We start from the raw sequence: 14,504 nt of genomic DNA, 5'->3' as shown, positions 1-14,504 counted from the left end.
CGGAGCGGCTGGGCCCGTGAGCCATGGCCGCTGAGCCTGCGCGTCTGGAGCCTGTGCTCCTCAACGGGAGAGGCTGCAGCAGTGAGAGGCCCGCATACCGCAAAAAAAAAAACAAACAAACAACAAAAAAGGTCTTAAAACGGGGATGAAAAGACCAGAAGTATCCGTCAGCAGGAGTAATTGGTAACATTACAGAACAAGCTTATTGGAATAGATACACATCTCAATCTTGGGCTGGGATAAGATGAACAAAGGAAAGATGGCGCCCCTGGCTGAACACCAGAGGGCAATGGGCAGCGGCTTATTAGGGAAGGAGGGTGCCATGTGGGGTGGGTGGTGGTGGTGAATCATCCCTTTTCTGCTTCTGTGTAGCTGGGCTGTGGCTTTGTTACATAAATTGGGGAACATATGTGTCAAATCTTAAAAACTGGGATAGCTACACGTTCTAAGGATGTGAAATCACTTCACAGACACCATCAGGAATGGTGGCCTTCCCTCTCTGCAGCCAGCTCCTTATGGGCGCTGGTGCATTTCATGGATCACCCTCCCCGCATCCTCAGTGCCCTTGGCTTCTCCCGTCCCCTGGTCCTCAGCTACGGTCTTCTCATCTCTTTTCACTTTACCTTGACCCAAGCACTGACGTGTTCTGAAATGTCCAGCTTGCCTGTGTTCATAAATTGTACTTGTTTCATTCCTGCATCTCTTTCTTTTCAGGATCTTTGCCTCATTTCATTCTTTTCAGGGCCATTTGTACTTCCTTTACTGAAAAGAATTTGTATCGAACCTTTTTTTTTTTTTTCTTTTTAAGACATTTCTCAGTTGCTATAGTCATGTCATCCTGAGACCGGAGGGTGGAAGGGGGGTAGTGATGGGCAGGTTGGCCCTTTACATATGGGCAGAGAGGGCCTGGGGTTCTTAGAGGCAGAGTGTCTGAAGCATAAACAGTTGGACCATTTACCATTTTTTTTAAACGTTAAGAAAAAAGGCTTTAAATGTATTTTTGCAGAATATGATTCTTTGGCTAGATAATAGGGCAAGTAAAAATGATACTTAAAAGTTATCTTTCTCTGTTCCCTATTTGTAAGCCCTAACTTAAGACAGCTTAGTGTTTGAAAACATGAGTTTTCTAGTAACTGAAAAGTTAGGATTATTCCCAGTACAAAAACGATTTTTCTGTTCATTTTAGAGATTGGTTTCCTAAAGCAGTGAGCTCCCTTATTTCCTTAAGACCCCTCCCCCCCAACAAAAGGTTAATTTTTTTTTTTAACCCCACATTTATTTATTTATTTATTTTTGGCTGTGTTGGGTCTTTGTTTCTGCGCGAGGGCTTTCTCTAGTTGGGGCGAGCAGGGGCCACCCTTCATCGCGGTGCGCGGGCCTCTCACTATCGCGGCCTCTCGTCGCGGAGCACAGGCTCCAGACGCGCAGGCTCAGTAATTGTGGCTCACGGGCCCAGTTGCTCCGCGGCATGTGGGATCTTCCCAGACCAGGGCTCGAACCCGTGTCCCCTGCATTGGCAGGCAGATTCTCAACCACTGCACCACCAGGGAAGCCCAAAGGTTAATTTTATATAGAAGAAGAATATTCAGTGAGAAAGAGAAGCTACTACAGTATTTGGTATACTAGAAATGCACATAAATTTGTACTCATCACTTTGTATACTCCTGGTGATAGAAATATCAGTTTCAGGTTCTGTATACAGATGCTTGCACTTATTTGATTGTATAAAGCTGCTTACCTACTCTTTGTAATGGGATTAAAATACCTTGCTACCAGAGTATGTATGTCGTCTCATATGATATGTGTTTCTTGACAAATGACGTCTTTTAACATTCTGAATACAAATAAAAACAATTATTTTGTGATATCATTGATTAATGTTAAGAACACTCCACTCTAAAAAGAAGAATGAAATGATGGTCTGGCATCCCCCATTTCTGACCCTTCCATCTGCATGTGGACTAGTGAGTTCTTTTCAAAATCTGGAAGGGCATTTGGTCACTTTTAGTCTTCTTTACATTCAAATATATGATGTCATCCTTAAATATGAAGAACACTAATTCATATTTATGACAGTGTTGACCATTGTAGAGCCTAATTCACAGTTGTTGATCTCTATTTTGAATTACAGATTGGATTAGATATGGAATTTGGGGCTTTTACCTGAGTTACGATCTTAAGTAGTGAGCTTTTATCCTCAACCAGGATTCTGGGAATTAAATACCTTAGAGAAGATGTGACTGTTTCTCAGTTTTCCCAAGGATGGTACAAAACTACTTACTTAGGAAATACATTCATTCATTACATAAAAAGGACCCCATTGGGTAAAAGGGCTTAATTCTCTCACAGAATGCAGTTGAGAAGGGTTTCTAGCACATGCATTTATAAGGGAAAGATTTATTTTGAATGGAAATGTCAAAAGCCATCTCTAAAACGTGGGTGTCATTGACCAGTTACCCTGAAGTGTCAGCACAGCAGTTCAGAGCTGCCAGTTCTTTTGCCCTAGGAGGTGGACCTCACATTCTCTTTGGAAGCAGTATAAGCAATAAATGAAAGACTATGTTTATTTTAGTTAGGCTTTGACAATTCTTTCTCTATGAGGAGGCATCTAGATTTTGCCATATTCTCAGTTTCATTGGCACATGTAATATGTTAAATTATGTTTTACTGCTTTAGCCTGAAGACCGTTGTTATTATGCCCACATAAAGTTCTCTTGAAATAATATCCTCGGTTAATTTTGCTTAAGGCAAAGGATCTTTGGGAAAAATATTGTCATCTAGTAATAAACAGTTTAAGGTCACCTAGTACCAGCAATAGGATACTGCCTTCAGTTTTTACACGATGGTCCTTGTATTTGCAAGATTTTCACAAATTTCTTGATTCAGTTATTTGTTAAAAAAAAAAAACAAAACAACTCAGACTGTCATTTGTTTTTATTTTGCCAAGTAAACTATGTTTTATAGATAATGCATTATGTATTAGTTCAACTCTTATAAAATTATATATATGTAAATATGTTTTTCTTAAGCACATTTTAGAAAGGGACAGCACTGTAAAACCTTGTTACATTGAGCTATATATCTCTTTACTTTGGAATATGGACATAGTTCAGAAAACACTTAAAGGGAAATTAACATTTCAGTTGAAGTTACAAATGTAATTTCCATCCTGTCATATTTTGGTGACCTTTTGTGACAGCTTGTCTCAATTGGAGGAAAGCATTTTTACTTGCTGATTAAAGATGTCATTTGAAACCATTTTATTACTGGGGATAGTGAAATTAATCTTGACACTTAGAACCACTAGCAAAATAATTGCTGATTCACTGCATAAAATGTGTATGTGAACCAATCATGTAGTCAAGATGATAATAAAAGTCTGTGCTTGTTAAGAAGAGATTAAATTTTCTTTTGAACGGAGTCAAAGATTCACTTGAAGGGGAGGGGAATACCATAGAAACAATTTCAAGAAAATGAAATGTGGCTTAGAGATTTTGGAAGAGTTTGGAGATGATTATGGAATCCAAGGTAGGAGATAAACTGGTAATATTTAAAATTTACCCTTCACTGTGGAAGAGGGCATAACAATGCTTCTTAGTAGAATTCAGTGAAATCTTTAGAAGGTATTCATTTATTAATGGAAGATATGTTATCATAACTTAGATAATATTTTAAAATAAAGGAACCATATTTGAATAAGTTAGCATTTTTCTTCTAGGAATTCAGAATGATGTGCCAACTGAAGTTTCTTAGGGCCGGAGACTGTATGTTTCTTGTATCCCTAGAGCATTGGTCAGAGACGTGAGCAGCACCTACTGGTGTCCCAGAAATATCTGCATTAATGGGTTTTTTCTTTTCTGGCTTTGCTCTCATTTGCTGTAGCTTCCCTATCAGACTGCATGGATATAAGCCTTTCTTCACAGAGTAAAGTTGTTATTTTTAAAAAAATAAATCTGAAAATCTGAAATGACAGTATTAAATAAGTTTCCATTCTTTATGAAATTAAGTATTTGACTCGAGAGTGATTTTATTAGTTTTGCTTTTAAAGCAGAACAATCAGGAATTTGTCATTTTTGAGTCTCTGTGCCACTGTGTATTAACTAATACTTGTCGTGGTTCCTCTTAGAAGAGTGTCCTGGTTTAAGACTGGGGGAGCCAGGTCTTGACCAGCATCATCCACCGTCACTGCAAGATGCCTAGCAGATTAAGGGCAGTGGTTGAGTTGAACTTCAGCTCCTTCTTTTTAGCTTCCCTCAGCACAAATGAAAGCACTTTAAAATTTACAGGAGATCCTTATATTTTATTACAAGGGAAAGGCATGTCTTCCATTTAACTGGTCTCACTCATGGGGCCTGAATGTCTCTGTGATTGTACCCTACTTGATGCTACTAGTTGAGTTGTTTGTAGTGGGTGAAGCACTTGCTGTTCCTAAGTTTCATTGTCATGTATTTCTTTCCTGTTTTTCCCCATAAATCTGATTTAGGCTATTCGAAGGTATCTAACACATATGCATCTTTTCAAATAGAGCTTTCAGCAGAAGCCAAAGCTGCATTGCTTGAATTTGAAGAAAGGGAGCGACAGCATAAACAGGGACGCTACGGCTCAAGGCGGGGAGGAAGGAGAGGAGGTTCGTCCATGTGTCGTGGAGTGGGAGACCAGAGGAGAGAGAACAGTGAGAGGGGAAGAGCCAAGGATCACAGGCCCGCCCTGCTGCCCACACAGCCACCTGTGGTGGTAAGTTTTATAGTTTCATTGTGGGAGCTTGCAACTTTAGAACAAATGAAAATACGCTTTTGTGTGGGTATCATATTTTGCATTTATCTTAGTCTGAAATTAAAATTTAGTAAAAGGCATAATGGCTCAAGTTTCTTTGTAATTTATAGTATGATTTTGTGTATGGTCACACACATTCAGTCCTCTAGTATTCAGGTAGTGCAAACTAATTCTCTGCACACTACTGATAACGAGAGAGGCGATAAGGAGACCTGGTGTCCTCCAGTGGCCGAACCACAGGGGAGCCTTGCTTTTACCTTCTGCTTGTGGAGAGGTGCTGCTCCTACGAGCACCGTTCTGAAAATACTGAACGTCTTACATCTAGAATCTAGCAGTAATCGTGTATTTTATAAAATATTTTTTCTTATACACTGCTTACCGTAGGTTTTTCCTTAAATGTAGAAGTTTCTCTTACAAGTAACTATCATATCCTATCCATAAAAATGGAGATTGTCATATCCATAAAAAGTTTTCGTAATTTAGGAAGAAATCAAGTACTTGTAATTTCAACTTCATTTGAATTTCATCTCTCTTTCAAAGATGAGACGTCTCAGGAGTAAAGACAGGAATTGTAGTGATTTTTTGTTGTTGTTCCTTCAGTTAGCTTCAGGATTTTACAGCTTTTTCCTTCAGAAGTCAGTCTTCAAGGACAGATTCATTTAATATAAATATGTGTCCACACTGTGGACACACATCCCTCCTACATTATTTGAGTTTAGGGGAAAACCACACCTTGCCGGGGAAAACCACGCTTTGCCTCCGTGTAGAAATGTTATGTTTTAGGAGGCATTCATTTGTGAAATAACAAAGTAGAAAAGATGACTTACTGTTTTTTTGTTTTGTTTTATTATTATTATTATTATTACTTTTAATTAATTTTTATTAGAGTATGGTTGCTTTGCAGGGCTGTGTTAGCCTCCACTGCACAACAGAATGACTCAGCCGTACACGTACAGATTTCCCCTCCCTTTTGGATTTCCCTCCCATTTAGGTCACCGCAGTGCATTAGGTAGAGTTCCCTGTGCTATACAGTGTGTTCCCATCAGTTGTCTACTTTATGCATAGTATCAATAATGTAAATGTGTCAATCCCGGTCTCCCAATTCCTCCCAGCCCACTCCTTTCCCCCTTGGTATCCATACATTTGTCCTCTAAGGATGACTTAACTGTTTTAGCATGAGAGTTCTAATTTTGACCTACAGGGGAGAGAGGTAGGTGGGTTGATTGCAGCATAAAGAGGTTGATGATATTAATAACTGCTGTCTGCTCATACAATTGTTCTTAAGCTTCTCTGTTACCGAGAAGACTGGCCCTTCAGTTTTTTTCTTTTTCTTCTCCATCCCATCTCCTCTCCCCCAACCTCTACTTGCCGTGTACTGAACAGCCAACTCCGTTATTTTGGCCTCCTGGGGGAGAACCAGCCACACAGGAGACCAGTTTTTGCATAATTGTGTCTCCATGATCCTGGAAAAGTAACTGAACTCCCTGTTTTCTTTTCTGTTTTTTGTTTTTTTTTTTTTTTTTTTTTTTTTTTTTGCGGTACGCGGGCCTCTCACTGTTGTGGCCTCTATAATAATTTAAAGATCTGCTTTTTCATTTCCGTAAATAAGATCATTGGAATTTTGATAGGAATTGCATTGGATGTGTAGATCACTTTGTGGAGTACAGTTGTCCCTTGGTATCTGTGGGTGATTGGTTCCAGGACCTCCCTTGTATACCAAAATCCACAGATGCTCAAGTCCCTTATATAAGATGGCAAAGTATAGTGGATATGTAGTGTATCCATGGATGTATCCATGGATGTGGAATCTGTGGATAGGGAGGGCCAACTGTATTGCCATCTTAACAAAAATGATTAAGTCCTCAAATCCATGAACACGAGATGTTTTCCCATTTGTTTGGGTCTTCTATAATTTCTTTCAGCAATGTTTTGTAGTTTCCATGTACAAGTCTTTCACCTCCTTGAGTAAATTTATTCCTAGATGTATAATTCTTTTTGATAGTATCGTGAATTGTGGAATTGTTTTCTTAATTTCCTTTTCAGATTGTTCATTGCTGATGTACAGTAACACAGCTGGTTTTTTGTTGTTTTTTTTTTTGCGTTACGCGGGTGTCTGACTGTTGTGGCCTCTCCCGTTGCAGAGCACAGGCTCCAGCCGTGCAGGCTCAGCGGCCATGGCTCATGGGCCCAGCCGCTCCACGGCACGTGGGATCTTCCCGGACCGGGGCACGAACTTGTATCCCCTGCATCGGCAGGTGGACTCTCAACCACTGCGCCACCAGGGAAGCCCCTCCCTGTTTTCTTATCTGCATAGAGGAAGTATGTGCCCATATGTGCCTCCTTCAGAGAGGCTCAACTGGGAGATCTGTGAGTGCTTTAAAAACGTTGCCCAAGCGTAAGTTGACCTGAGTCCCTCCGACAGTGATGCCATATCTCTGGAATTCTGTAGATTGCTAGGGTTCCCAGTGAACTGGGACCGAACCCACTCCTGGAGCTTTGGCATATATGCTTTACGCTCATCTTTGCTAGTCAGTGGTGTTTTAAAGCTGCAGTTTACTGAAATGGTGACAGCTGTCTGAAATGACCTTAACCTCGCTCACACTTGTGTCCTGTCCACCCTTGATCCTGGCCACTCCCCACCCCAGAGCTGTCTCTTTGACTCTTCACCCTCAGAGTTCTGGAAAGAATAACCTTTGCTCACTGTCTTTGCTTGTGTCCATTTTCTCGGTCCACCTCTTGCTGCCTGGACTTGGTTCTTTTCCCTCTCCCGAATGTGCTCCCAGAATCGCCACCTGACCTTTGCAGTCCGTCCTGTTGGACTGCACTCTGGGACCTTGGGCATCACCCATGAGCTCCTCTTTCTTGAGCCCTTCTTATTTTGAGTGTCTGAGCTTGGGGTGTACTCTCTTCTCTTCCAGCAGGGCGCCTTCCGTCTCTCCTGTTCCTCTGGCTGCGTTGTTCTCAGGCCTCTTTTTAGTCAGAGCTCTCAGTCGGCAGCATTGTCCTTCCTGCCATCTGCTGTCTCCACACGAGTCTGGGTCTGTAGCCCTAGCCTCTTGCCAGCTCAGTTTCTTCATTTCCTAGCTGTCCTGGGCCTCTCTGCATGGGTATCGCCCAGGCCCTAAATTCCCCTTGTTCAAAACACGCGATTTCCTTAAAAATCCTTTGCGCTCTTGAGTGAATGGCCCTGCACTGTGCCCATTCCCACTTCTGTTCAGATTTAGCTTAGCTGTCCCTCGGTCAGCGTGCTCTCCGTGTGGATTCAGTGGTGAATGAGATAGAAAAGACTCCCGCACCGTGTGCAAATGTGCACATCACAGATGTCATGAGTTAGAGGAGGGAACAGACTGGTTTCTGGGAGCATATGTATGTATCCACGGATTTAAGTCGGTTCCAGAATCTTTAGAGAAGTCCTCCCTGAGGAAGGATAGGTTAGACAAGGTCATGTACACTTTGGTTTCAAAATTCTCATTGTTCCTTTGAAACGCCTTCTTCCTGCTGCTCTTGTTCAGACCACGGCCGTTGCTTCCATTCAGCTCCCGCCGTAGCCTGTTAAATGGTCTGTCTTCTTCCATCCTCTTTCCCCTCGTCCATCTCACACACTGTCAGTCATCGTCGTCATGCATGCTGGGACAACTGAGAAGCCTCCGTAATTTGGCGTCATCCCGGGGAAAACAGCTCATTATACGAGACGCTTTGGTCGGTAGTAGCCTGCTGCCTCTACTGCTGCGTGTGGCCAGTTTGGTTAGTGGCTACAAGCAGGACTTGTGGAATCAGATTCTCTGCTCTTCTGCTTACCAGCCACTTGATCTTGTAAAAGGAGAGTCCTAACAGGGGCCCACTGCATAGGGTGGTTGGGAGTGAGTCAGTTACTCCACATACTGACCTTTGAGTAGGTGCTTAAAACACAAGAGCCCGGTGCTCTGCAGCTGTTGCCGTGGGTGGTGGTTTCCTGCTCTCCAGCGACTTCCATGAAACAGCCCGAGATCCTTGACCACCTTGAGGGTGTATTTTCCCACCTTCGCGTCCTCCGGTCTTCAGATGTGGCTGTAGCCACAATGGTCTCCCCCTGGTTTACCCAGCAGGCATGTGTTTCTGCCTCTGCTGCTCTCAGGTGATTCTGTTCCCCTCCTGGCATGGCACGTCTCCTTCCCCTCCTTCCTGGTTCAGATGCCGTCTTCTCAGGAGCTTCCCCCAACTCCCTTCGGGGAGCCCTTTGTCCTTTTCTGCAGCCTGGTTTCTAGCAGGGTTGTTTGTGCACGTTCTTGCCTGGCTCACTAGGCTTTCTCAAAGAGGAGCAGGGCTGGCTGTGCAGGGACAGCCCAGGGCAGTTTGTGTTCCGTCCCCAGCGCAGCGCTTGGCTCGCGGTGGGCAGTTTTGATGGTGGAACTGTATTTTTTTTCCTTTTGGAATCCTTGTGTGTTATTCTGGGGCTGCTGTTTTTCCTTCCTGGCCCCGAGGCTGACTCCTGTTGTCCGACAGTGGCCCTTACTGTGAGCAGGCCGAGCAGCGTATCTGTCCTGCTGTTTTACACAAGCTGTTCCTGTAAACTTATTTCTAAGTCATAACTTGTACAGTTCAGTCGATGTGAAGTCTGTGAGACACTGGCTTTTTTTCTTCTCCTCAGTGTTGATCTCTGTGAATGTGTCTCTTTTCCGGTGCTTTTCAGGCGCACTCTCCGAGGTTAATTCCTCCTCCACAGCCTCAGCCTCCCCCTCCGCCGCCGCCGCCGCCGCCGCCTCAGCAGCAGCCAATCAGAAGTCTGTTCCAGCAGCAGCAGCTCCAGCCTCTGCTTCCCCTGCAGCATCCGCACCATCCCTCCCCTCCTCAAGGGATGCACCTGCCGCCCCAGATCGAGGCCCCGAGGGCGATGATGACCCCTCCTCCCGTGACTCCACAGCAGCCCAAGAACATACACATAAATCCCCACTTCAAGGGGGCAGTGGTGACGCCTGTTCAAGGTATGTGTCTCCATTGCTGTTGTAAAGTTCCAGGTTCCTCTGGCGGATCATTCTCACATGCCGGTCTGTAAGGACCACGTGGATTCCCTGACTCTTCCCCCACCACTCAGATGTGCGCTGCCTGGCCAGGCCACGCTCGTCTGCTGCAGCACGTGCGTCTCTCGTATCATTCGGTGGCGGGTACTGAGAAGACACGGTAAATGTAAAGGGCGTCAGAGGTAATTGTGGAAGTGTCTGATTCGTGTTTTTCATAAATTCCCACGTGGGGATGTTTGCAAAGTGAATGTTCTCTTCAGGTTCCACTCGGTGTGCTTCCTTTGAGTTCCAGAGGTACAGACCCATCTTTTAGTTACTCTAAGTGAATAACCTCTTCTGTTACGGTTACAGATGCCTGTTCCTGAAGCGGGGAGACTAGTTTTGAGCAGTTGACATGGAGCATGTCTTCATGCATCTGTTCAGCACAGTGTTGCTTGCGAGCCTGCTCTCCCTGGCATTGGAGATACATTGGGGAACAAAACAGACAATGCTTTTTGCAATCGTGACCTAGCTTTCTAGCAGAGACAGCGAGCAGTAAACGGAATAAAATAAGAACGCTGTGTGGCGTGTTAGAGGATGAACATACAGTGACACACACGTGCAGGTGGGGGGCATTGGGGTGGGCTGCAGCTTGCCATGGGGTGGTGGGGGCCGGCTTCATTGAGAAGGGAAGAGTTGAAGGTCCAGGAGCGAGTGACGCGACGTGCCTGTTTCGGGGGAGAATATTCCGGGCAGGGGGGTCGGCAAGTGCAGGGGCTCTTACTTCTGGTGAGACTATGCCTTTTGTGTTCAAGTAACTAAAAAGAGACCTTGTAACATTAACGGAGCGATAAAGGTGGAAAGAAGTGCGGAAGCTGGGTCAGGTAAGACCTGGGAACCATCCTGAGAGCTTTGGCTTTTGTTCCGAATGACGCGGTCTGTGATTAGAGCAATTTGAGCAGAGGAATAACGTGATCTGGTGTATGTTTTAAAAGGGTTATTCTTGCTGCCGTGTTGAGAGTGGGCTCGTTAGGGTGGCAGGGCTGGAGGCCAGGCATTCAGCGAGGAGGTGACCACGGCAAGCCAGGTAACAAGTGGCGTGGCTCAGGTCAGGGCGGTGGTGGTGGTGAGGGGTCAGATGCTGGATGTGATTCAAGATGGAGCCTGTGGGCCGGACGAGCACGGGAGGGGAGAAGAGGCAGGACGATGCCGGGGGGCCGAGCGTTTGCGGGCTGGAGCTGCCTTCTCCTGAGAGCGCCTGGGGGCGCGCGGGCTTTGAGGAGCAGCACGACAGAAGGCCCGCGCTGGAGGCGCCGCCAGACGCAGGTTGGGGGGGCACGCGTGGAGCCACTAGGGAGGGTTGGGACGGGGGCTCTGGGCGCAGAGCAGGGTGGGGGTTTGTTGGCACAGAGGTGGACCTAGAGTGTGCACCCAGTGGGAGACCCAGGTGTCATCGTGTCGGGGAGACCGAGGCCTGGAACCTGGGGCCCTCGACGTGACAGGCGGGGGCCCGCAGGGAGGCGGAAACCCAAAGAGTGTAGAGGCTGGGGCAGCAGGCGACCCACTGCTGCTGGGTCGTCGGGGACGGGCTTCAGGCCGCGTGCTGCGCGTGGCGGTAGAGGGGTCTTTGGGGTTTGGCAGAGTGGTTTTGGTGAAGCGGTCGCAGTACGTGCCTCGCTGAGGTGGGTTTGAGGGGAACGGGTGCACAGAAATGGGAGATGGTTGTACTCACGGTTGTCGAAGGTGTCCTGTTGAGACAAGCCGGGGAGTGGAGGTGCTGGGCAGCATTGACGCCCACTCCAGCTGCGGGGCCTGACCGGAGAGACCCGGCCGCTGCTTGCACGCTCTTCTCCAGCCACACTCACCCTTCTGTGTCAGGTGCAGCCTAGACAGAGCTGGGCTTGCTGGAGTCCAGGTGTTGGCAAAGCAGCAGAGAAGGCGCCTTGCTCCTAACGAAGGGCCGTGGCGTGTACGGTGACAAGGGGCCAGGAGATCTTTGAGGGTCCAACAGTTGGAGGAGCTGGGGTCCTGGAGGAAGTGGAGCGGAAAGGTAGAAGGTAGCGTGGTAAGACGGGGGACTCGTCGAGATTGCGTAAGGTCGTGGATAATGACCAGCTCTCAGGTGTGGTGGAGCTGGGACGGAGGATGGCAGCCGGGCGCCGGGGCGGTGGGCGCTGGAGCGTGGGCGTCGCTGCGAGACCTGAGGCAGGGCTGGTGTTGGAGCCAGAGGCGAGCTAGGAGCTGACCTCGGAGACACGAGAGAGAGCAGTGCTGTGGCCGGCGCGTGGGCCGCAGAGGGTTCCTGGGCTGCGTTGTCCCATAACGTGAGATCCAGATCTGGGGTGTGAAATGGGAGTGGGCGCCAAGGGGGGTCCCCAGCCCGCTCCAAGCCAGTGCGGAGAATGCTGAGGGAGAAAATCAGCCTCGTCCTTTGGGAGAGTTAGATTTCCATGAGAGCAAGAAGGGGAAGAGCTGAGGCCGTCACAGGTTCTGCTGATGGTGAACTTGGAATTCTAAAGGGTTAGGAAGTTCCAGAAGTTGGAGGGAGGCCTGAGATAGGACTTGGAGTATGGGAGAAAGCCAGGGCCTGGCGTCACCATGAACTGTGCTGTGGCCTTGGAGCAGAGGGCGGTGAGGGCAGCTGCTGGCCGTGGGTGTCAGAGTCCGCGTGTGGCTCTAGGAGTTGCTCTTGTTTTACACACCCAGGAGGGTCAGAGTCGGGTTGGTACCTGTGGGTCCCGGAGCCTCCTTCCCTGGCCCTTTCCCTTGTCCCCGTGCTGCGCTGGAGTCACTCGTTGGCCGCACCCCCTCGCAGGGCTCTGAGCTCCCAGGGGCAGGCAGTATGGCTGCTGCACTTATTAACCTTTGTAGTCCCTGCAGCCAGCGCACTGGTGGCCTGGGTCTCCTTCAGCAGCTGTGGGATGAGGGAACCAGCACACGCTGCGTGAAGGGGGAGGACGACTCATTGGGGAAGCCTGTTCCACAGCAGCTTCCCAAGACATGCAACTGCAGTAAATCTAATTTGTCGAAATAATTTTACCGATGTCAGCATCTGTTACTGTGTATTTCCTTCTAAAATTGAATGGAAAACTGGCAGTTGGTAAGGTGCACAGATTTTCTTTAGCTTAATGAAAGTAAACAGTGTTGGAACTACACAGTGGGAAAGCTATAAGGAAACCCCAAGCTGTCCTCTAGGCGTGAAAATAGTGTGCCTTGCCAGAGTCGGTTGCCAAATGGGTACAGAATGCAGGCCTTGCCTCCCAGTGCTCGTGCCTGATTAAGACAAGATCAGCTTTCTGACAAGAGTTTTTAAACTCTTAGAACCAGCTAAATGTGTTCTCCTCGTGAAGCCAGGAGACTCAGTGCCCCACCCACGTTCCTTCTCTTTAATGTACCTTTGATCTTGAGAACCCTGACACAGGGAGAGAGAGAAATTGCCTTTGCAGGGTATACACTCAGAACACTTTCGAAGCAATTGTTTATTCGATATTAAATGAATGGGCTTAATTAAATAGAAAGCTGCCGTTATTCTTTTTTTTTTTTTTTTTTTTTTTGTGGTACGCGGGCCTTCCTCTGCTGTGGCCTCTCCCGTTGCGGAGCACAGGCTCCGGACGCGCAGGCCCAGCGGCCACGGCTCACGGGCCCAGCCGCTCCGCGGCATGTGGGATCCTCCCGGACCGGGGCGCGAACCCGGTTCCCCTGCATTGGCAGGTGGACGCGCAACCACTGCGCCACCAGGGAAGCCCTGCCGTTATTCTTGAGAGAGGCTGAATGTCTAGTGGTCTCCTGTACCTGAGAGAGAGATTAACCCGTGATTCTCAGAGCCTCAGGCAATTAAAAGGTATTTTTAAAAACTGTTTTTGGGCTTCCCTGGTGGCGCAGTGGTTGCGAGTCCGCCTGCCAATGAAGGGGACACGGGTTCGCGCCCCGGTCCGGGAGGATCCCACATGCCGTGGAGCGGATGGGCCCGTGGGCCATGGCCGCTGAGCCTGCGCGTCCGGAGCCTGTGCTCCGCAATGGGAGAGCCCACAGCAGTGAGAGGCCCGCGTACCGCAAAAAAAACACAAAACAACAACAAAAAAAACTTTTTAAAAAATTTAAAAATGTATGCACACCTTTGCCTGATAGCACATATTTTCTTTTCAAGGATGAAGAGTGTTCTATCGTATTGTAATTAACCAGTTTTGGTGGACATTTAACTTGTTTTTCAGATTTTCAGTATTAGGACTGTGGTAATGAATTGAAACATGAATCAATTTAGTTCATTAATTCGTGGGACAATCTGGGAAATAGATATTAAATATCAAATATAAAGAGTTCAAAGTTCAACTAGAATCTGTTAGCATTACAGGTTTTATTTGACTTATTTATTTTTAAAATTTATTTATTTATTTATTTATTCATTCATTCATTCATGGCTGTGTTGGGTCTTTGTTGCTGTGCGCAGGCTTTCTCTAGTTGCAGCCAGCGGGGGCTACTCTTCGTTATGGTGTGCGGGCTTCTCATTGCGGTGGCTTATCTTGTTGCGGAGCACGGGCTCTAGGCGCCTGGGCTTCAGTAGTTGTGGCACGTGGGCTCAGTAGTTGTGGCTCGCGGGCTCTAGAGCACAGGCTCAGTAGTTGTGGCACGTGGGCTTAGTTGCTCCGCGGCATGTGGGATCTTCCAGGACCAGGGCTCGAACCCGTGTTCCCTGCATTGGCAGGCAGATTCTTATCCACTGTGCCACCAGGGAGGCCCTAGCATTACAGGTTTTAA

The 14,504-nt window shown here is 47.1% G+C and overlaps 1 protein-coding gene across 7 annotated transcripts in view; it reads left to right on the top strand.

Annotated features, from left to right (window-relative positions):
* Positions 1-14,504, top strand: part of RBM33 (RNA binding motif protein 33) — a 117,843-nt gene that overhangs the window by 45,582 nt on the left and 57,757 nt on the right. For all 7 annotated transcript variants that reach the window (XM_028489520.2, XM_055084723.1, XM_028489519.2 and 4 more), the window contains 2 exons: positions 4,526-4,734; positions 9,443-9,734. In XM_028489520.2, the coding sequence (XP_028345321.1) occupies positions 4,526-4,734; positions 9,443-9,734 (501 nt within the window). The remainder of the gene's footprint in view (positions 1-4,525; positions 4,735-9,442; positions 9,735-14,504) is intronic.

This window comes from Physeter macrocephalus, chromosome 5, assembly GCF_002837175.3.
Source record: "Physeter macrocephalus isolate SW-GA chromosome 5, ASM283717v5, whole genome shotgun sequence".
Taxonomy (NCBI): Eukaryota; Metazoa; Chordata; class Mammalia; order Artiodactyla; family Physeteridae; genus Physeter; species Physeter macrocephalus.
This window is presented reverse-complemented; position numbering and strand designations above follow the sequence as displayed.